The sequence below is a fragment of the Danio rerio genome, chromosome 1 (genome assembly GCF_052040795.2).
Source record: "Danio rerio strain M-AB ecotype USA chromosome 1, GRCz13ab, whole genome shotgun sequence".
Lineage (NCBI taxonomy): Eukaryota > Metazoa > Chordata > Actinopteri > Cypriniformes > Danionidae > Danio > Danio rerio.
Genome location: NC_141021.1, coordinates 17,597,501 through 17,623,115, shown reverse-complemented (window position 1 = coordinate 17,623,115; position 25,615 = coordinate 17,597,501). Strand labels below are relative to the sequence as shown.

General features: G+C 33.8%; 1 protein-coding gene and 1 long non-coding RNA gene across 2 annotated transcripts in view; both read right to left on the bottom strand.

Annotated features, from left to right (window-relative positions):
* LOC147846759 (uncharacterized) overlaps positions 1–25,615 on the bottom strand; it is a 1,232,122-nt gene that overhangs the window by 698,324 nt on the left and 508,183 nt on the right. The window lies entirely within an intron of this gene.
* tusc3 (tumor suppressor candidate 3) overlaps positions 1–25,615 on the bottom strand; it is a 195,535-nt gene that overhangs the window by 39,839 nt on the left and 130,081 nt on the right. Inside the window, 2 exon segments of the mRNA NM_001020560.2 lie at positions 23,305–23,394; positions 24,009–24,149. Of these exon segments, the coding sequence (NP_001018396.1) occupies positions 23,305–23,394; positions 24,009–24,149 (231 nt within the window).

Sequence of the window (25,615 nt, the reverse complement as noted above, 5' to 3'; positions counted from 1 at the left end):
TGTGGATGACTGGATATTGGAAATACCAGATTTTAATATGTCTTTGGGTGTTGAACTGTCCTTCAGAACAGATATTACAAGAAGATGTTATGGATGCCTTTGTTTGAGCTTTGATAGATGTCTGAGCTTTGAGATAATAATTTTTTTATTGTCTTATTTACTAACATTTAATACAAAGTCTTGCTGTTTAAACTTTGATATTCCAGTAATTGATTATTAAATTAGTTACCCAAATTCACCCAATGATGGATAATGTGGGATTTGTTATTTAAACGGCAAATGATACATTTTCTGTTACACTGATGTACAGTCGGATAATAGTTTTGATGTTGTAACCTTTGCAAACCATTTGTTCTTGTTTTTTTTCACCCTCCTCTGTTTTAAGGCTTCACTATTAAAGGTCAAAAGAATGAGTCAGTGATGGAGATAAATGAAAAGTCAACAAAGCAGAAAAGAGGAAGAAGGAGGGAGAAGGAGAGAGAGTTCATATAGTAGATGAAAAAAAATGTTCTGATTTGGAGCACAAGTAGGATATTAATTATACAATACAGCTCAAGGAGGAAGTTCAGTAAAATTCATAAAGAACCCATTAATTTCCTGTCTGTTTTTAATGATGGCAATGAGGATTTGCAAAATAAAGAAAACACTTTCATGAGACCTTATCGAACATAGAAGTAGATAGATAGATAGATAGATAGATAGATAGATAGATAAATAAATAAAACACATGATAATAAATAAACAAATAAACAAACAAATAAACAAACAAATAAATAAATAAATAAATAAATAATGCACGATAATAAAAAAATAAATAAATACATATGATATATAAAATAATAAATAAATAAAACACCAAAATAAATAAATAAATAAATAACGCATGATAATAAACAAAAAATAAACAAATAAACAAGCAAATCAATAAATACATACGATATATAAATTAATGAATAAATGAATAAAACACAAAAATAATTAAATAAATAAATAAATAAATAAATAAATAAATAAATAAATAAATAAATAAATAAATATTAGTAAGTTTCATAGACAGACTATTTTCAGAAGAAACCTGGTAATAAAATGATGACACGAAACACAAAGCTGCACATGTTTTATGGAGTCCGTTTAAATTCAAATAGATAGGGCTTTTTAATTTAAGATTTAAATAATCTGTTCAAAAGGATTAACAGGAAAACAGACTTTTAATTAACTGAAAACAAATAAATAAGATCTTTTTTTTAAGAGGGATTAATACTGTTCAGTGGAAGCGAGTGCATTGAACTAATTAAAAGGGAAAGACATTTATAATTTAGCGAAAAAAGGTTTAACTTGTTAATAATACAAAATAATATAATATGATGTTTAGAGTATATAAGAAAACTTCATATGGCAAAGAAAATAATTCCATCACTGTATTTTAATCAAACAAACGCAATTTAGAAGAGATATGAGAATATCTTATTTTCTTCTACTTTCCTCTTGGGTAGTATCAGTCGTCATCACTAATTTCTTTAGAACTATTCGTCTGCAGCAGTCAAATTTTATTTGCATAGATGCTATTCTGGAGTGAATTGAATGCTTAGTTCATGCTTGAAATGTGAAGTACTGCATGGAAAAGCTTAAACATTCTAAATACGTGCCACAATCCATCGGTAAGATTTGTTCCAAGTGCGTCCTTGTGTATCAGGCAGTGCAGCGATTATGAAAATCAATCAGAAAGCAGAATAAAAAATGACTGATGGGCCATGTTTGGCCATGGGCAGCCAGCTAAAGAGCCTTTACATAGGCAGTTGAGTCCTTGCTTTTGGTGTGTGTGTGTTTTGTTTGCTAAATAGCCCCTGAAAAGGTCAAGGTATTTTTTTAGACAATTCATGCATCATCAGTTTTCTACCATTGCTAAAACTCTGCCAACAACTGAAGCGTTCATTCAAGAGCAGTGGCCAATTTCTTGCCTTAGCATTTCAATATAAAAACACACTGAGAAGAACACTTTGCCATTTTGTTTTTTCTTTTTGACAGTAACATTGTACCTTCATACATTTTCCTTTTAACTGTATTTATGAATAATTGTTATTGGTTACTATGTCAGTCTGTTGCCCAATTTTAATCTAATATTAACATGTTTTTAGTTGTACTATCACAAGTGGCCATATAACCACATAAGGACACATAACTATTTCTGCCTGGTATTAGCATACAACTAAATGTATCTCTTGTGAGCACTTGTGTACAAATTACAAACAATGGTGCCAATTTTGCCCTATCAGTTTGAGCCAGATTCAGACTGCGACAATGTTAATGAACAGGATGATTGTGCAGAACTTTTACATATAGATGCTAAAGCATAAGTAATAGCATACATATGGATACTATTACGAGGCAAGATGGCGGTGTGTACACATCTCGAGGCCCGGCTTCACTCCAGTTTATGCAGTTTTACAGTATTATTTCTGCTCATCTGTTTGTGCAGAACAGTAGTGCCATTACATCGTACACCTGACAAGAGATATTGTATATATATATATATATATATATATATATATATATATATATATATATATATATATATATATATATATATATATATATACATACATACAAGTATTATTGGCCGGATTATATATATATATATATATATATATATATATATATATATATATATATATATATATATATATATATATATATATATATATATATATATATATATATATATATATAATCCGGCCAATAATACTATTAAGTAGTAAAAACATCAAACTCTACTTTGAAAGAAGTAATTAAATTTAAGAAATTAAAGGCAGTGCAAGAGAACTGGTTGTCTAAATAAGCACAGTGCTTTCTCGACTAAAGAAAAGCAATGTCTGAAGATGCCAATGACTTATGAATTTGAGGAGCAGAGAAGAGGATCTTAATTTAGAAATCCCTGTCCCTGTTGATACAGGCCTAAATAGCATAGTACATACAGAAATAAAAAATGAAGAAATAATGAAAAAACTGAGCAGCCAAAAACCTTTAGAACTTGTAAGTAGTTGAAAGCATATTGCAATTAATACACTTGCGAATGATGAACAAAACACACATCGCTGTCATTCAGAAAAAAAAAAAAAAAAAAAAAAAAAAAACAGCACAAAGCAGGCACACTAGCAACTTTGTTGGTGCTATGTTTTTTGTAAACTGTTTAGTTAAAAATATGATTTATTTGGTTTTAAAGTTTAAAATAATTCTGTTAAGAATGACTCATTGAGATATTTCTTTCTTTTTTTCTTTCTTTCTTTCTTTCTTTCTTTCTTTCTTTCTTTCTTTCTTTCTTTCTTTCTTTCTTTCTTTCTTTCTTTCTTTCTTTCTTTCTTTCTTTCTTTCTTTCTGCGTTTATTTATTTATTTATTTATTTATTTATTTATTTATTTATTTATTTATTTATTTATTTATGTGTTTATTCGTGTGTTTGTTTATCTATTTATTTATTCATTCATTTTCTTATCTACTTGGTCCCATTATTAATCAGGGGTCGCCACAGCGGAATGAACCGCCAATTTATCCAGCACAAGTTTTACTAAGCAAAGACCCTTCCAGCCACAACCCAACACTGGGAAACACCCATACACTCTTGCATTCACACACCTACACTACTGACAGTTTAGCTTATCCAATTCACCTATACCACATGTCTTTGAACTGTGGGGGAAATCGGAGCACCCAGAGGAAACTCACGTGAACACAGGGAGAACATCCAAACTCCACACAGAAATGTCAACTGATCCAGCCGGGGCACGAACTAGCGACCTTCTAGCTGTGAGGTGATCGTGCTACTCACTGAGCCACTGTAATGCCCTATTTAATTATTCAAATTAATTATAATTATTTATTTATTTATTTATTTATTTATTTATTTATTTATTTATTTATTTATTTATTTATTTATTTCTCATCTTAACCAAAAATGACTATTCTATGCTATTAACAGAAAAAAGTCAAAGCCTTTTACTTAGCATTTACTTTGGTTTTAGCCAGAGGATTCTCATACAAACTATGCATTTACGGCAGTTAATCAAAGCATAAAAATGATCATTTTTACAAATACTGGGCCTTTTTGGCACAATTCAGTCTATGTATGGTATAAAATTATCCTCAAGGAACATAATATATAAAAAAATGTATTTCATGGCCTAAGATAAAATACAAATTTAATAAAAAGTAGGGTTTCCCCCACCCCTCATTTCCTAAAAAGAAAAAGGTTTGTATAGCCCATAGCGACAACTTGCTAACAAGCAAAATCTAGACACCAAGGCTTGAATGTGCAGTAGCTTTGAGCATCTATCAGCCTTTTGAGGAACTTCACTGTTTCTGTAGGCTGACTGAATTTTTAGTCGGTGTGGAAGCAACCTTTTATTACCCCACACTGTCATTAAGCATTACGTCTCCACTAAGTCAAGTGTTGGTGATGCGCTGGCCCAGAAGTGGCTTAGTGTTGGCATCACCATGACTTTAGCCCCTCCTGAGGCGTCTTTTTTTTTTTTTTTTTTTAGACAAGACCATTTTAAAAGACTGACGATGAGTTTATAATGTTGACAGTGGGTTTAATACATTGACTTGGATTTTTAATCTGAGTGTAAGTGCAAAATAAATGAATCACTCAAGGGCATTTACAAATTAAGACAACAAGGCGTCCTTTCTAGGGTGTCATGTAGATTGCTTTCCAGGCTGTGCGATGTGAATGTGAGGCATCTCTCCCCTGAAATAAGCACTCTTTTTGGGTTGGAGTGGAATTCATTCAGATCAATTTGTCTGGAGCAGAGATTCATCAGCTGCTGCTCTGAGAGACTCTTGGATGCAGGCTGGCTGACATACTCTACAAAGGAAACCAGTTCTTGTAAGCCTGTTAATAATCATTTTATATATATATATATATATATATATATATATATATATATATATATATATATATATATATATATATATATATATATATATATATATATATATTTTTTTTTTTTTTTTTTTTTTTACTTCTGCAGGACAAACATCTTGAAAAGCTTGCTCTGTCTTTGTGAAAGAATCTTTACAATTTGATTGGTTACAATAGGTGAAATGACAGCACTCACATTCTAATAATGATTTATGAATGATGGACCAATTAGAACAAAGATGAATATCAAGGCAATACATTTGTTTGGCATAGTACATATTTCACAAAAAAAAAAAAAAAAAAAAAAAAAAAAAAAAAACAGTTAAATTTAAATTCTTTTAAAACCTTGTCCAATTGCTATCACATGGAAGGAAGATGTTTTTTCAACACATTTTTTTTTTTCAACAGATTTTTAGCCATGATGACATTACATAACATTTTTCTAGGTATATTGCAAGTTACTGGTTTTCAGCTAAAAGTGCAATTTAAAGGCTGAACTACTGTAGGTTATTAAATTAACTAGGCAAGGTAGGTTAATTAGTGAAGTCTTTGGACAATAGAGATTTGTTCTGTAGTCAGACGGGAACAATTTTTTTTAAGGTGGCTAATAATATTAACCTTGAAAAACAAATTTTTCAAAATTAAAACCTGATATTATTACAGCCAAACTAAAAGAAACTATATTTGTTCCAATATATATATATATATATATATATATATATATATATATATATATATATATATATATAGATATATATATATATATATATATATATATATATATATATATATATATATATATATATATATATACATACGTGGGTTTCCTCTGGGTGCTCAGGTGCGGTACAGGTGAAATCGGTAAGCTAAATTGTCCGTAGTGAATGAGTGTGTGTGTGTGTGAATGTGTGTGTGGATGATTCCCAGAGATGGGTTGCGGCTGGAAGGGCATCCGCTGCATAAAAATCTGCTGGATAAGTTGGCGGTTCATTCCGCTGTGGCGACCCCGGATTAATAAAGGGACTAAGCCGACAAGAAAATGAATGAATGAATGAATAAATGAATGTGCTATATAAATACACATTACTTACTGATATCCAGAGTAATGTCAACATACCATCAAGGAGGATGAACCCCATCCAACAGGAGTAAATGTGAATGCAAGAGGAAGTTGTCTAAAAGGCATGTCCAGGTGCTAAGCTGGATTATATCCAATATCCATAAAAAACAACTCTTCATTTGGAGCTCCACAGGGTAAATATACATGGCCAGGCTGCTATAGCCAAACTTTTGGTCACTCTGCAAGAAGAATGGCTCAAAATCCTTCTGGCCACTGTGCAGGAGTTGTGTGTCATCCCTAAGACAAACTGATGCTGTATTGGCTGCAAAAGTAGGTCCTACAACATACTAATCAATTATTGTGGTCTTAAACCAGGTTTCTGTTTCATTGTTCAATCCCTGTATGTGTGTGTATGTGTGTGTGTGTGTGTGTGTGTGTGTGTGTGTGTGTGTGTGTGTGTTATCGCAAGCTCTTTCTAAAGAATGCATTTACACCCTCCAACACATTATATAATCAAACACACAATCAGGATATTCAAAACACTTGTAAACACGCTTAGCCACCCTTGCCCTGCCATCTTCAGTCCAGTTGGATGTGGCAGGGCAAACAGCCTTTCTTCTTGTGTAAAATAAGGCTGCCAGCACAAGTTATAGAAAGAGTTTTCAAGGCTGTCAAAAGAATTCTCAAGCTTATGGACAGGGGGATACCGAAAACTCCAGCAGCCGACGGCAAGCCTTCAGCACAAGCGCTCGGTGCCTAACAAGCTGAGGAAAGAGTTGCTCTGCATGGAGAAAGACAGGTACTTCTAGGCAGGACGAGAGGGTGCTGATTTCATCATATAGGACAAGCCATTATACTCTCAGACCCGCTGAGGCATCTGGGTTAGACATCAACAAATCAGTCACTGTCCTGCATGCTGGTGCTAAAAGCATGGGCACTTTGCTGCTTTAGAATAATTCATTATGCTGTGAATAATGAATAATTATTATCAATTAGTAAATTAATTATGTCAATTAGTAAACCATTAAAATGTTTTAAGTATTATGTTATGGATATAAGAGTCAAGGGAGGTTTGGCTGGTTAGAATGGTGCAGTGCCCCTGCTGGTGCATAGGGTAATTGCATCTTATGGGTGTATGGAGATTTGTATTCAGACAGTAAAGATTTCAGATTCTTTTTTTTTTTTTTAAGAATCTTTATCAAAACCTTACTATAATAGAGTTTTTTTGGGATTAACTTAACAAATACACTTAAACAAGTCATGCTAATCACGTTCAAACACAATTAACAGCAGTGGCCCCTTGCTGTGTTATTTTAGTTTCATTGACATTAAAGATTGTGATAATATTTTTTTTGTATTTCTAATTCTTATTCATTGAATATACATGTTTCCTATGCGGAAATTTGTCAATTTATTTTTTTTATTTAATTATAAAATGACAAATGACAAAGGGTTTGCAAGCCATTCTATCTTTCCTTCTTTCTTTCTTTGCTGTTCCATGAACTTTGTTTGGTTTTTTGCCTTGCTTGTTCCTGCTTTTCATTTGTTGTCAAGGTTACCGATGGTTTTATATATAGACTCATATATCCATTATGTAATATACATAATATTATGTATATATTCATAATATTAATATCCATAATATTCATAATAGTATATAGTATATCCATTATGTAATATCCATTTATGTATAACATGTAGCAGTAACATATATGTAATAGATATACAAGTGTGTGTGTTTTACAAAAACCCCTAAAAAAAGGAGAAACACAGTAGGATAAAATGTGAGGCTTTAGAAACAGAAACATGTGGTTAATTATTTGTTATTAGCTCTACATTCATTCTCACATTAGAACATTATAGCTTTGCAGCTGTGAACTTCAGTTGTAAAGCTAGTTTAAAGCTAACACACACACACACACACACACAGACACAGACACAGACACAGACACACACACACACACACACACACACACACACACACACACACACACACACACACACACACACACACACACACACACACACACACAATCTGATCAGCTATTAGCCTTGCAATATTCTTCAATATCAGCACTCTTCACCACCTTTGTGTATTACTCTGCCCTCATAGAGTCAGCAGATCAATAGACTCACTTCAGTTTGACAAATATTGCAGCTGTTGGACAACATAATGTATTTTTGAGGCTTTTTTAGGCAAGAATGTAGTTGTTTAGATTAAAACTAAGCAGTTTATTTATGTGGATAGTGCTTATTTTAAATATTTATAACTTCAGAGATTCAGTGCGTCAGCAGCCATTTGTCTGTCATTGAGCAGAGCAATAAAGGTTGATAGTCTGCCACAAGATGGTGACAAAGACTGCATAAAAAGTGCTTAGGGGAGGAAAAACTCATAAATTTGAAATTACAGTGGATCAAATCATTATGAAACTAGTAAGTGACACTTAAGTCGATCTCTCTCTTTTTTGTATGTTGTAGTACTGCTTTTATACCATAGTAATGCAGTGTTTGTCTTTATCAGGGGTAATTATTGTGATATGCCAATTGCAACAGAAAAATACAAGGAAATCTCTGTAGACTGATGAAATTTCATGCTGTTCAGCCTTCAGCCTTATAATCTTAAAATGTGAGCAAAATCACACGCGCACACACACACACACACACACACACACACACACACACACACACACACACACACACACACACACACACACACACACACACATATATATATATATATATATATATATATATATATATATATATATATATTGCTTAAATAATTAAGAATTAGACCATTCACTTTAATTTCATCTTTCTCAGAGGAGTTTATAGTACATATTATTATATTTTAAGATGCAAGCCAATCTGTGGTTGATGCTTTACAATATCAGTTACAAATAGACCACCTATCGTCCAAGCCATGCTCTGGTTCAAAAAAGACCACACCGCACACTACGAAAATGGATGAATGTCAACAAAAGCTTTTGCTAGAAACTGACCAGCTGCGAGAGGTCAGAGCGGCAGACAGTCTGGAGACTTCTGGACTGGATCTGACTGACAGCTCCAGCTGATACCAATGTAGAATAAACAATGAGGCATGAAAACGGAAAGACCAATTCCTTCCAAACAGGTAAAGTAAATATTGAGGCTGCTTATTTGGAGAAAAAGGGCCTACTATTATGGGATTATGTACATGCGCCACCCATTAGCCATCACAAACAAAATGGGAAAGTTAACCACAAAAAAAAAAAAAAAAAAAAAAAAAAAAAACTTCTTCAGCCAGAAAATCCCGCAGGCGCAATGGAAGATTTCAATGCGATTAATTCACAGTTAATCTGCCTTTCCCTCTCCTATTTGTCATTTTCCTTTTGGCTTTCTTTGTTATTCTTCTCTGCAGGTCTTTTGTTTCAGCTGTAATTAAAGCTCCCATTTGCTATACAGATTCATTTTTATTGCTACACTCCCTCTGTATCAGTGAGTACAGGAGGGGAGGGAAGTCACCAAGATGAGATCTGGAAAAATCTCTGCCTCAAGTGCAACATTTATTTAATGCATCAGTTCACAGTTCAATTCGGTTAATAAAGACTCCCTTGCAAAGTTGCATCCAAGCTAAAAGCCAAAATATTTGTGGAGATGTAATAAAAGTGACAACAAGCTGGAAGGGAAGGGCAAATGATTTACCACTTGCTGGTGGTTGATACAGAGAGGCTGCAAGAGTTCATTAAGGAATTGTGGAAAATGAAATGAAAATGGTGAACTGAAGCAAGGCTAATGCAGGCAGAGGAGCTGGCAACTTCAGGTGACTTTGAAAGAGAACACTGGATATATGTGATATCAAGTCCTCGAAGAAAGTTCAGAGACAAAGTTTTTAAGTGAATAATAGCACAATAAGCCAAGATCAGGCCAAGCACAAGAGCATTAGCCTCTTCCCGGTCCAGTAATTTGATTGGTCAGGCAGTTTGAATCACTCAACTTGTCTCTGTTAACATTCCAAACCAGCATTTTCATGAGTGGCGCGAAGTGACTTTCTACTTGAAGATGGAGAAACAATGCTTTTAAGGAGAAAAGTCTCACTAATGACTCACTTGATAGCCATTGTGAATCATTCAAGCGGGAATAATGAAGGTACTTTGGGGAATCATTTGCTAAACCTGTTTTGGAGTTTATCAAAAGCACTTTAAAAGTTGTTTCAATTGCTGCTAGTTCCCTTTCGAAAATTAAGGATCATGTAAAGGTGTTATTTTATAAAGGACACAAACAATGTTAACGATAGAACATTGATCAATGTAAATAATGTGTCTATAAGGACAAATCAATCAATCAATCAATCAATCAATCAATCAAATCAATTTCAGTCCAGGCTCATTGTATACATATATCAGCCTACATTTTTGTGATGAGTAAAATATGTTGCTCAGGGTATATACTTTCCTGGACATTTCCTATGATAAATACACTAGAGGGCGCTGGGTACATTGTTGCAAATATGAGATACGTTACTTATGGTGCGCTCACAGCAGATGTGGATGAAGCATCAAATGTGAGTGATTCGCGTGTTAAATCAATGCAAAGATGCAAATAGACATACTGTGGCGCGATTTGCGCAAATGAAGTGCCGCATACACACTTGACACACTTAACGCACGACTCTCGTTAGTTGAAAAACCTGAACTTCAGCGGACATTTGCGCCACATTAACCAATCAGGGGCTTGTTCTTGTAGGGCCATGATTTTGAGGTAGTGTCTGTTGTTGGTGTCCCGAGAGGAAATCTTTTAGTCGACACCAAAAAACAGCTCATCAGACTGTGCTCGGCTCAGTCAGGAACACTGTTGAAAGCTTCTATCACCCAGGTAAAGTTTCTGAAGGAGTTAATATAATCACAGAGCAAGGTGCACCTCTGTAAGGATCTAGTGGACTCATCGCCGACCAAATCTATGCCAATTTTTAGCCTTCCTAAAGCACACAGACACAGATATTCTCTTAATAAAATCCAAGGAAGGCATTTAGCAACAAAGCTAGAGTCACCAGGCATACAGAAGCCCTGCCCATGACGCGAATCAGCATCTATTGTAAAGTAAATGTCCATGCGTCTATTAAACAAAGCGAATAGAATGTTTTATTTAAGTGTGCTGCGTCTGGTGTGAACACAGCATGTTTTATAATATGCTTGTACACGTCTAAAAGAAGACGGGGCTTGTCATACAGTTCGTAAATTGAACCACTGACCTAAACCAAAAAATTAGTCATTTTCACTCCAAACACATTTTTACATTGATTTTAAATTACTTTTATCTCTTATGTACAGCCATATCACAGTCCTAAATCAGTAGGCTCTGCATCAGCAAGTGGGGTACTGAGTAAACAGACCACAGCAGAAACTTTTCCATATGGAGATAGACGAGGGAGGCATGTATATTCAGTTACGAATCATAAACACCAATAAGTTGTTTTGTGTTGTTTATTTGGTGTTATGCAAAGAAACTGAACATTAACAATGCTTTATTCTGTGATAATATGCTGCTTATTCATTATATGCACAGTTATAAAATAAGGGGGAGGGATAGTACAGGATGCAGGTTTATCAATATTTTCTAAAATGACAGTATTACACTTATGTTTTATTGATTTAAAATAAAACCTATTAAGTTCTTAATCTAAAGAAGCAGAATCCAGAGCACATGTATTTAAGTCATGTCAAAATATGTGATTTGATTCAGTAAACTGCATACAGGTGATGTACAGTTGAAGTCAGAATTATTAGCCCCCCTTTGAATTATTATTATTATTATTATTATTATTATTATTATTATTTAAAATTTAGCCAATTTTCACAGTCTGTCTGATAATATTTTTTCTTCTAGAAAAAGTATTTTTTTTTTATTTTGGCGAGAATAAAAACATTTTTTAAACCTTTTTAAGATTAAAATTATTTGCCCATTTAAGCTACATTTCTTCGATAGTCTGCAGAACAAACCATCATTATACATTACTTTGCTTAATTACCCTAACTTGCCTAGTTAACCTAATTAACCTAGTTAAGTCTTCAAATGTCACTTTAAGCTGTAAAGAAGTGTCTTGAAAAATATATAGTAAAATATTATGTACTATCATCATGACAAAGATAAAATTAATCAGTTATTAGAAATGAGTAATTAAAACTACTATGTTTAGAAATGTGTTGAAAAAAAAATCTTCTCTCTGTAAAACAGAAATTGATCGAAAAAATAGACAGGGGGGCTAATAGTTCTTACTTCAACTGTTGGTGCAGTTTCGGTCTCAAACCCCGGATGAGACACAAAAAGTCACATTCAGTGTAAATAAATAAATAAATAAATTAACTTAAAAAAAAAAAAAAAAAACAGTATTATGTCTACAAGTAAGGTGACATAAATAGTGTTTTTTTTTTCCTACAGCACAACTTGGCAGAGCACAATACCACATAATCCTCCGAATCATCTCTGTTTTGTTTCGAGTAATCCTATTTTTTGGATCTAGTTTTTATTCTCCTCCTAAATGCATAAATTGTAAAGAAGCAATGAGACAGACTTAGAAACTGATCTAGAACTCAAACTAGGGCGTTATATTGAGACCAAACATAAAATGAAAATTTTCAGCAGCTTGGTTTTATTAGCTTTTATTGGCTTGGTTCCTTTATTCTGACAAAGAAGTTTTGAGTTCTAAAACTTCCAACCATTTATAGTATAATGACCACTTTCTCACTCCTTTAAAATACCCGATAACAAATTTAGCTTACTTTGAAATGTCTATCCAGTCAAATAAAATAAAAGAACAAAAATAAGTGAATAACTGAAAGAAATAAATGCATTTAAGGCATGAAGTAAAAGCCAGGAATCATTGAGAATTGTTCAGCTCTTTTAGCCTACAGCATGTTCATCCTGAGAATCAACACAGTAAGATTGTGTGTATGTGTGTGTGAGATCTGTCCTAAGGTGTGAAACTATAAGTAGATGTGTAGCTTCACCTCACATTGCCTCGCCATTTCGTCAGTAAGCAGTCAGATGCTTTCATTATCAAAACAACCTTCTACTCTCTAAATGGGTTTTGCTCTGGGCTGCAGGATGAAGCCGAAGAAAATGTGGAAATGGCACTTTCAGAGACTGACAAGAGAAATATAATTTCATGCAAATGTAGCGTTTAGTTTAGAAAATCAGGGTAATGTTTTTTCCCTCCCCGACCACTGTCTTCTCGCACAACCTCTTTCCACTTTTTTTTTTTTTAATTTCACACTTCAATGCACAACTATAAATGATGACCAAAAATCTATCTCAGCAACATGCTATAGTTTTGTGTACGGCTGAGGCCTTTTAGCAAAGAATAATATTTAAAGTGATAACAACTAATTGGATGTACTTCTTGGCCATGTCGCAGAAAATATATGGCAAAACAACAGTAATAATATATATTTTTTCTGATATAGACCAATGAACTCCCATGACCCTGAACATACACAAAATTTAAGCACTATATTAAATATTGCACAATTAACCATAACAAAACAAATTATACAGAGAAAGTTTGGAGTTAGGCAGCACAGTGGCTCAGTTTGCATGTTCTCTCCATGTTCCTGGGGGCTCCGGTTTCTCCCACGGTCCAAAGACATGCGGTATAGGTGATTTGAATAAACTAAATTGGGAGTAGTGTATGTGTGAGAATGAGCATGTATGGGTGTTTCCCAGTATTGGGTTGCAGATGGAATGGCATCCGCTGTGTAAAACATATGCTGGATAAGTTGGCGGTTCATTCCGCTGTGGCAACCTTTGATTAATAAAGAGACTAAACCAAAAGATAAAGAATGAATGAATAAACAGAACAAAATCAGTCCAGTCAAATGCACGCACTACAAGTGATTTGGGTAAGTTAAATTGGCCTTAGTGAATGAGTGTGTGTGAAAGAGTGTGTATGCGTGGTTCTCAGTACTGAATTGTGGCTGGAAGGGTATCCGCTGCATAAAAGATATGCTTGAATAGTTGGCGGTTCATTTCACTATGGCGAACCCTGAAATAGAGACTAAGCAGAAGGAAAATTTATTAAAGTTTGGAGTTTTTACTATTTAAATAGTAAGTTATTATTATTATTATTATTATTAGTGTGCATTTATTGCTCGACAAGAGCTAATTGTATATTATTATTCTACTGCAAATATAGTAAAAATTATTCATTCATTTTCTTTTTGGCTTTTTCGCTACAGTGTAATGAACTGCCAACTTATCCAGCATATGTTTTTTACACAGCGGATGCCCTTCAGACTGTAACCCATCGCGCGCCGAAAACTGAGTGTATTGGAAATGCTGGAGAGGCTGTTTTTATCCTAAAGCCTGGTTTATACTTCTGATTCAAGGGATCGGCGTGATCCACGGCGCATGTGCATTTATATGTGCATTTATGCTTCTGCGAGCTGTTTCTGTCTTTCTGCAATAACACTTCCGAAATGCTAGTTGGCAGTGAGGTGTTAATGTTCCTCTGTGTCGAGTTTCTTCACTGTTGTTTTGTTTTTTTCTGAACGCTTCCTTAATTTACAAGTGACTCAAACTCGCTAATTTTTCAGAAGGAACTGGCAAACATGCATCAACTTTAACCATTAGGCAAACACAAAACAAAACTCCAGGAGCTCCTTCACTGGTTTCCACACTTGTAAACACTCGCTCCATCGGGCTCGCACGGCACTCGGTCCCGCCCAGACTCATCAGCGATACCAAGCTGACTAATCACAGAGCTTGCGCTACGTGTTGTTGCGACGTGCAGTTACATTTTTTGAGAGGTGCGCATCAGCCACGCAGACGGTCACGGCGTAGGGCTATAAGTCAACTCGTAGGCTGCGCAGACCACATGCTGTGCCCCCTGCTGGCCTCACTAACAGCGCTTCCAACAGCAACCTAGTTTTCCCATCTGCTCTCTCATTCAGGTACTAACCAGGCTCAGCCCTGCTTAGGTTCAGTGAGTAACCGGTCTTGGGCCGCAGGGCGATATGGCTATTATGTGAAGTGACATATGTAACTATATATACTTAGTGTGTCAAAAAGTAGTAGTTCTACACATTCTGTGTTCATTGCCAGCTTAACGTTTTGATTCTGCTACATTCACAACATGTTGACACTGTACTCTTAACCAATGCAAGTGTCCCGTTCAGGTCTAGCTTGGGGATTAGAGGAAAACAGATCAAGGAATCCTCCTGTTGTGAGCTACAGATGTTCAGTGCCTGAAGTCTGGGATTCACCGCATTGTTAGCAGTGTGTTTACGTCTCTGGATCAATGTTCAGGCCTGAATATTTCATAAAGGCTGTCTGCAGGCCACGTTCACAGAGTAAGAGGATTCAGAACTAGAGTTCGAAGACAATAACACAGAATAAGAGAATCAACAATCTCCGCTCATCATCATCATCATCATCTCTTCGCCAGCACATCCTCCAAATAAATGAACCGTCATTTACCATCCAATCCTGTACAACAAATGAGATACACGATGAGCCTTTTTAACAATTTATACTACATTAGCCTCTTTGGCTCTGGCTTAATTGTCATTTGAAGATGCTTTTCTGCTCGTTTGTTTTCTGCCGTTTTGATTCCTGTCTTTTTTTCCCCTAAACACTGTGATCTTTTTATTCTCTAAGAAGGCAGGCAATCGGGGGAGATATCTTTCCTGGCTATTTATAGAAGCTTATCTCATTCTTTGAAACCAAATGTACAATATATCTATATCATATGAACAAACATGCCTGCAAGGCTGGGATATTTGATTCTGACTTGCCTAACGTTGGTCTTTTTTATTATTATATTTTTTATGATGCATAAACTAACCAATCATTTGACCCAAACTGTCTCTCAAACAAATTATTTGAACAAATTATTATGGCTTGTTTTAGATGTCATGGTTAGTGTACATTCAATTATTTTATTGGAAATTATTTACAAAAAATAAAATATTTTAGATTAGTTTTAGTTAATAATTATACATAATTACATCTGGCTATTTACTTTACATTCTCCTGCATGTACATACTGATTTTAAACCTCTTCTTAAACAACTCATGGGTCCAATTGGAGGTTAACTGCACTACTTTCACAGATACATCACCTTTAAACTGGCAAGTGAAACAGAAGGTACAGAAAATATTGTGTTTTTTGATGGTAAAAGACTGTATTAATGTTCAAATTAAAAATAATAACAAACTGCTTATATGGATAAATGGTTAAGAGTAAATAAAGCAACTGTACAATTTTTCTGAGCTACAAAGCAGTTGAGTTTATGAATATGAAAACACTTATTAAATACTAATGCCAGTTTACAGTGCTAAGTAGCAAGAAGAGCTAATTTGTACAACTGGATTTTGTCAGATCGAGACATTAGATGCATCCGTCTCTCGCTCTCATATACAAAATAGGTATATATAGGTAGTTTATACAGGCTTGATAACGGCATGATACTGTACATTTGATTTCATTTAAATAACAATATGACCATTCAATCCGCAATAGCGACCCCTGATTAACAAAGGGACTAAGACAAAAAGAAAATGAATGAATGAATACATAACAATAGCTCTTTGGTTGTATTATTGTTGTATTAATTTGTTCTTATTTTAGTTAGTGCATTAAACATTACGATTTTTTTTTTTAATAATGCAGTATCTTTAAAATCTATATATGGTTCTTATATGTCAACAAAGCCAGTCATAAGTGTCAGTTTTTTGAAAATTTGATTTCTACATTATCTATATAATTAAGATTTCCATTGATGAGACCTTAGAATATGACAATATTTAGCTGAAATACAACAATTTGAATATCTGAATACTTAGTGTGTGGAATCTTATCACATTTAAATTGTCCAGAAAAATTTCTTAGCAAACCATATAACTAATGATTTTTTTTTCTTTATTCTTTTTGTTTTCATACATTTAGGCCCAATCCCAACTCTATTTTTGTACCCTTACCCCTTCCCCTTGCTCCTTAAAACAGAGTGTGAAGGGAAAGGGTTTCAAAATTTTTAGTATTTATCTTCAGGAAATCACTGAAGGCATATATTATGTTATCATAATGATCTAATGTGACAATAAAATTTTGACTGTACTGTGCATTTAACACAGTAGCCATATTCATCTGTGTAAACACACCAAAAACAACATTAACATTATAGCAGACACCGTAAAAAGCCCATTTCCAGCCACTAGACTTTTTTGACAGGGTATTTGAGTGTCAACGAGAACAGAATGTTGTGGAACTGCTATACAGGAGTTATGATTATAGATTACAGATTGTGAAATTTATCGTTTTTTATTTTAGAGTTTTTTTTTTAAAGCATGGCGATAAAACACGAACGCGGTTAGGAATGTATTAAAACGTGTTTGTTTTTGTAAAAATTCATAATAACGACAAAAAAATACTAAATTGTGGAACTCCTCACTTCCAGGTTCAGCTTTGCTGACGTTGTGGCTGGTGTATTCTGGGAAACCCCTTGGTTTTGAGTGTGGTCCTGAAAAATTTCATTCAAAGGGCTATTCACCCCTTCCCCTTAGCCCTACGCCTTCAAGCTAAAGAGAATTGGGACACCCCTACCCCTTCACAGGAACGCATTAAACGAGGGGTAGGAGTAAAGGGAAGGGCTAAGGGGTAGAATTAGGATTGGGCCATAAAATAGAAACTGTACAAAATTTTTTTGTGAAACTTGATCTTTACTTAATCATTCGTTCATCAATTTTCTTTTCTATTTTAATAATTTTTGGCATAAAATAAAAATCTATAATATTGATTTCACTTAATCATTTTCCTTTGGCTTAGAAAAATATATTTTTGACTTATACAATGTGTTTTTGGCTATACTGCCAAACAATTTGAAGAATCACCAAAAGGCGACACTCTGTTGTTGTTTGGGAAACAGCCACTAGTGTCGCTAGTGTCACGCGGTGGCCATTTTGGAATGAAAATTCCAATAGAACAACAGTATTATATAAGTCTGTAAAATAAACTATTAAAAGTGCTCATGATTGTGATAGCAAGTATTGTTGTCTTTCGGGTTGTATCAGCTTTAGTGCATTTTTTAAATAAATAAATTAAAAACAAAGCAGCTGCTTGCCATCGCGACAGCAATAGGATCCAATGGACGGCCGATTGCTTTCACTCCAAAATGGCAGAACCACGCGGTTGTTGCTGGGCGCTGCTGTTGCAATGGAACGTCCCATTGAGTGTCGACTCTTGGTGATTTTAAGCTCTTTGCCCAGGGTTACACGTGGCTTTCCATAAATTCGAGAAAGGGTGTATAGTTGATTCATATAGTTCAATCATACAATGCTGGGGATTGATTCAGTAAATTAAACCATTACAGATACAGTATACTAATTACAGTATTAAAACATTACGGTAAATTATCTCATCACAGCAGATTTAAAATAATTTGACATTTTTTGCACTATAGTTAAGTAAATGTTATGTGTAATATTGACAGCTGACGATTTAATAAACAGGGGGAAAAATACTTTAATATGACATTACTCTACAAGTCTACATTTTTTTTGCTCTGATCTGAAAATATTTAAATTGTCCATTAAGTCTATACTTCAGAAGGAAATGTGCACAAAGATCAGAGTCAATGATGGAATAATTGTACATTAGAATTAATGTCATCTTGTGTGTAGCGTAGGTTAGATGTTACAACCTTACATCGCTAACTTTAACTCCCTTGTGTCATCAACGTTTCATTTCACCTCTGCCTCACAGAGCTATTAGATGAGGAAGAAAATGCAACTTCAAATTCCTGCCTGGAACTCATTGAGGGATGGCGATGAAGCGCTACAGGGAGGGATTATGCACTGAAAGAAGCTGATCCCCTTATTTATGTTTTAATAATTAAAAGGCTTTAATCATTTCAGATTCATTGTGTTATTGACTGGAGGGATCACTCAGAAACTAATAAGAGGTTGATGCAGAACAGAAGGTGAGTGCAGCTGCTGTGGATTGCTGTTGTGTAAATATACTGCAGGACTGTACGTATTAACAACCATTCACAGACATATTAAGCTTTGAAAAACTTCTGCCATCATTGCCTCATTATTTAAACAAACAAAACAAAACACACATGGACGCAGCTCAAGAAGTCTGTTGTGTTTCATTGTCCTAGTTGCTTTGTTCTATTTTTAGGAATCGTGCATAATTCAATCCCACTAAATTGCCTGGTTAACTTGTTTATAACATGCATTAGCATACTATATTTAAAGGGACAGTTCACCCAAAATTGAAAAATCTTTCAACATGTACTCATGACAGTCAAGACCCGTGAAGAGATGATGCCAACCATTAAAGTCTACAAACACAACACATACACTTGATACACAATGACATCACCTATTTACTATACAACCACAGGTTGACTGTGCTTGTGCTTGGGCTAATAATTCTGACCTTAAAATGTTCGATAAAAAAAAAAAACTGCTTTTATTCTAGCTGAAATAAATCAATTAGGACTTTCATCAGAAGAAAAAAAATATTATCAAACATACTGTGGAAATGTCCTTGCTTTGTTAAACATCATTTGGGAAACATAAAAAATAAATAAAAAATCAAAAAATCTAAAGGAGGCTTCTAATTCTGACTTCAACTGTATAATCATTCCATTGTTAAATTAATTTCAGTAATATTATTGACTAATATGAAAATGTTTTTATGATTTATTTACAATAAAGTTTGTAAAGTAATGTTCTGTCTTTTAGTAGAGATATTATATAAATGACTTGCTTAGTTTACCAAATTAGTTTACCTAATTGGATTTACATTGTAAACATTAAATAATTAAGTTATTTATTTAGTTAAATAATTAAATAAGTTAAAAATATTTTACATTTTATTTCATATATTAAGTTTTTAGTTACGATACTTACAAAATCGTTCTGCATAAATCTGCAAATCTTTGACAAAATTCTGAACAGAAATGTTAAAGTTAAAGTAGGCCCACACAGAATCTGTGAGCAAAAACACACAGACTTTTTTTTTAGCCTACCACTGAGTCTATGTATTTATTGTGTAAATATATATTTATTTAGGTTTTAAATTAATTTCACTAATATTATTGTGATATAAAGATAGTAATATTAAAATGTTCAAAGATTTATTTATAATACAGTTTGTACAGTAATATTGCAAAATGGGTCCATAATTATTGTAAAAAGCGCAATGCAAATAAACTTGATCTGAATTTATTAACTTTTTACTTGTTCTAAACTAGATTGAGCTATTTTGTCATTAATAGAATTTATAAATAAATTCAAAATAAGATAGTTTCAAGAATGTTTTGCAACTTCAATAGTAGGGAAAACAAATGAAGAGTTCTCAAGCAAAAACCTCTAAATGTCGTCTGAAATTTTTTCCTAAAATGAGCAGTTTTCTTAGCCTCTTATGTTTATGTCAGGTTGTTTTCTTTTAAAGGCAATGCAAAGAAGTTATGTAACACTATTAAAGTAAAATGGGGCAACGAAGGTCACTGGTTCGAGCCTCAGCTGGGTCAATTGGCATTTCTGTGTGGAGTCACTGAGAGTAAAAATAAAAAGACTGAGTCTACACACAAGAGTCAGAAGAAAATGCTAATTTTAAAAGAAAATACCAAAGGGCATTTAGAAGTTTTTGCATTTAAACTCTTCAAATACTACAGAAGTCAGTGGTTAAAGGTTTCCAGGACTATTCAAAATAGTCTTTGGTGTTCAACAGAAGAAATAAAAAGGTTTTGGAACAAGTAAAGAATGAGTAAATTATGACAGACTTTTTATTTTGGGTGAGCTATTCATTTAACATAATGGAAACATATAATGAGCCATTCATAGGCAGAAAATGTATGCATTCATACAGATAAGCGTGTTGAAATTCAAACCAAGCATGAAAACAGGAAAAAAAAGTGATTAATGTGTTTTTGAACATGACATGACTGTTGTTGGTTGAGTTTTTCAGATAATACTGAAATGATGATCTACTTGGATTTCATGCATCTTTAGGGTTTAAAGAGAACAGTCTGAGAAAAAATAAAAAATAAAAACCCAGCAAGTACTTTCGGAAAAAATGCTAAATATGTTCAGTAAGCGTGAATGGTCAATTATTTTGTGTTTCAGGTTGTAAAGTGCACGCAGAGATTGTTGTTTTTTTTATATGAGATAAAGATGGCAAATAAAAAATGCTTTTTCCAGACTTTCATTTCTCAAATGGATATAAAGAAACACTGTAGCAAGAGGGGCTTTCCGAACTTCTGTCGATGGTTTACTCTTGTCAGTTTAGTTTTTGTATTACTTGTGCACTCATTTGCTATCTTGAACAGCCAATCTGAGTTCTCTTTCTCTCCAATTAGCTCCACCTCAAACACAACTTGCCTATCCCTGACTTTTCAAGCAAAACACAATTGAACAACATTGTCTGATCTGATGAGTATCAATTTCTGTTGTGAAATTTGGGTTGTGGAGTCATAACAAAAACTACATAAAAGTATGAATTTAGGCATTCAAGCTGTCATTGTGTAATAATATGGAGGATATTTTCTTGGTACACTTATTACCATACACTTATTACTGAGCATTTGTACTGTTGTCACTGGGTTTTAGCACCATATCTTGTTGCTACTAGGTAATGTTACAATTTATGAGTACAGCAGGATAATGTGACAAAAAGATAATATCAAACCGGTTTCTTGAACATGACAACAATGAGTGGATGATGATGTGTAGAAATTCTAAATAATGTAGATTGTAGTATTACACATGATTATTCTCTTATACGATCTTGTGACACCAAAAACTAGAATAATTACAACTGAAAGTTCAGCTTTCCCTTAACATGAATGAAATGCACACAAAAAAAACAGCGCAGACAGTATATTAAAATAGAAAACTAGACAATGTATTATAGTTCAAGAAACAATGAGACTGGAGACACAAAGGGGACGGGAGTGGAATGAAGGGGAAGACGGTTAGATCAGAAAATGTCACAAGCCGGATTCAAATTCAGGTCGTCTGCACAAAAATACCAATGGATGTGCTCTAGCCTACAGGTCACTACGCTGACATCTAATACACATTTTTTTTGTGGTTCTGTCTGGCTCTATCACATTATTTGGGTTCCAGTTCTATTTACACCCAATGCAATATTTTTTATTTATGAATGTAGGCTATATTCCTTCGTAGGAATTAATATTCCACAGAATTTATTCCCCAAGAACTGAAGATATGGGTCATTTACCAAGAAGAGCTCAAGTTTGTTAGTAAATTGGATAGCAATTTAAAGGGCACCTTTAGTTTCAGCTCCAAAAACCCATCAGGTTATTTAATATACCGTTCAGAATAAAGAAAATTTCTGCTCTGAACACAATGTAGTTGTTTTTGTTGCCTGTTTGTTCTCCCTGCCCATTATTCCCATGTGCCTGTCAGAGTGTGCCTCAATCTCCGCCTCGGCTTTGTCAGATAAACAGCACAGCGACAGACATGAAGGAAGCAGATGTCGTGAGAAAAACTACAGTAAAAATTTTCCCAATGATTATTTTATGTATTTGTTGCAGAGGTAAACTCTTTCTGCAATGAAAGGTTACACACAATGTCAGTACAAAGTTCACACACGCACAAACAAAAAGATACAGCAGGTGCGTTTCACTTTGCACTGTTTTTGCACAGTAAATGTGACAGCATACATGTTATTATCCCGTGCTGTATGGATATCAGTTATGTTAATGTACAAATAAACCTGATTTAACATCCAAAAACCGGGATTGAAGCGTCTTCTTTTATAATTTTACTGACATGTGACTGTGGGGATAAAGTAAATGCGGAAAAAATCGCTTTAATTCATTACAAACATGCACTGTTTTAAAAAAGGTTTTAAACTTGTAAAACTCATTCTTGATCACATGTGATCCTAATTGATGATCACAGAGAGCTCAACAGTTCGGACAATCAACCCCCCCAAACCCTCACCTGCCCGCTATCCACTTTTGTGCGCACCACCTCTACATCCTCGGGTAACATGCCAGATTCGTTACCCTGATCTGTTCCGGGACCTCACAATTCACAACTTAAGCACTGCCATTAACTAACAGTATTAGCTTAATAAACTACTAATTAACTGTTTAATAATAGTTCGTAAGGTAGGAGTTGGGTTTAGGTTTTGGGTAGGATTATGGATGCAGAATGATTTCATACTACTAATTAACAGTTAATATCACAATAATAGAAAGGTAATATCAAAGTAGTTAATAGCATGACTTGTGACTTAAACTAAAGTGTTACCCATACACCAGGTGAGAAAAAAAGAAGCAAAACACAAGCATATTCTGTATGGAGTACTTACCACTTGACCATTTTGAGGGTTCTTATGGGCATACGGAGGACCTCGAATATGATTCCACATCTGACCTGAGGTCATGGCAAACACCACACACTGTGGAAATGAAAGCAGAGAGAATGATGAGAATGACAAAATAAAAGAGTGAACGATAAAGATTGATTACATTACAGTCTACAAAAAGGCGAAACACACTACTAATCAATATGGTGGAAAACAAACTTTATCCATTGGAGCAATAAAGGTCAGCCACTTCCAGACTTTGGAGAATAAATATCGTAAGTGCTCCTACAATTTACAGAGAAGCACCAGGCTTTAAATCAAACTTTTATGCATGACACATCACATAATCTTGGCCTAGGGTGATATAAAACATACAGATTCTATGCTTTGTCTCTTTATCTTTGGTTTTTATTGCACCATCCTGGGTTTAGATTCAATAAACTGGCCTGTTTTGTGACTTAAAAAAAGTCAATAAATAATTTTAATCTAGGTTTACTCCATGGCCAGCTGCTTTTATTTTATTAAGGGACCTTATAAAGCAATAGCACAGGTGTTGCAGTAGTTGAATGCTTCTTTTGGGGCTGGAGAGAACTGGTCATTGTGTTGCTGCCAAGATATGCATTGTTGTTTGATCTGGCAAGTGTTCAGCTGAAAGCATGGCTCCAGCAGTTTGATTTGAATTAGGTCTAAATAATGAACTTAGGCACCAGTGCGGCCATGGCCCAGCCAGTCTTGTTGTAGATGAACTCCAAGTTGTTTCTGCGTAGGTAGAGGAGACCGCCAACCAGAGATACCAGCAGAGCCAGAGCAATCGTGCCAGAGTAGTTGGGTGGCCGGAACACTCGAATCTGGACAGAGAGAGAGAGAGAGAGAGAGAGAGAGAGAGAGAGAGAGAGAGAGAGAGAGAGAGAGAAATTGGTCATCTGATATTTTAGAAGCACTGGGTCTCATTCATTAGACATGCGTATGTACAAATGTTTGTGTTAAATGTGCATGCAGATGTTTTCACAAATAAATTACAATTCATTAAAAATGTGTGTGTTAATATTTATTCAAAATCTAATATTTATACCACATGTATGCAATAATCGTGTACAGACAAGGCCCAAACTACACTTTATAACTGATTTTTATTGCAAACTGCAATACACATGAACTAATTGTCAATAATTTACCTTTTTTAATTGTCAACAAGTCAAATTTTAACACAATAAGATTTAAAAAAATAGTTAATAAACATATTTTACTTTTGGAATGAATAATAGAATGAACATTTACATTAATAAATAAATGAATAAGCAAATTAATAAAAATAAATACACAAACAACTGAATACACTTCCCTTTTTGGCATAAAAACAATTAAATCACATTGACACACTAAATACATATATCAACTTTTTTTATTGCATTATGGGACCTTGACCTATCCTTTAACAACTTTGATGTTGAAAATTTAAAAAAAAAAAAAAAAAAAAAAAAACCTTTATCAGCATTTTTCTGAGTGATATAAAGTGATATGCTGTAGCTTTTGGTACAAAACCTATATATACATATATATACATACATATAAATATATGTGTGTGTTTATGCAATTCATATCATTTTAGGTACATTTCAATGTTAGGCAAATAAAATGTAAATACATAACTATCATAATGCACATAGCTGACAGTGTTTCAAATCTAAAAGCATTGCTGTTGAAAGCAAAGTGCTCTGCCCTAGATGCATTTATTTGTGATGTCTCAAATGCATTTATATTAGCTTTTATTATAGAGCCTGACGGCATTTTTAAAACTGTAAAAGCTGTTTTAAAGAAATTATTTTCATTCATGTTTAGTCATAGTTTGAGAAGCAGCATTTAGGAGCAAAATGGGAAGAAATTAATAATATCATACTTTTTGACATTGAGGGGTAACATATTTTGAATGCTCTTTGAGATGCTACTTTATATGACCTCTCAAGTCAGTAGAAATATCATGATAAAGTAATTTTCACAGTTTCAAACATGTGCTTGCATATGATTCCACAGATTTTCCGCAGATTTTTAGCCCATCATTAATTCTGTTTATTTACTTGAGTAAATGTGAGTAGCTCTATATTTATTCAGTTTTTAAATAATTAGAGTAATATTATTGATGATTATTTGTATCTGATTTATGTACAATGCAGTTTTTACAGTATTTTCTGTCTTTTAGTAGATATATTATATGAGAGACTTGCTTTGTTTACCAAATAAAGTGAATCTAATTGGATTTGCATTTTAAACATTAAATACAAGTTAAAATATATATATTTTTATTTCACATATTAAG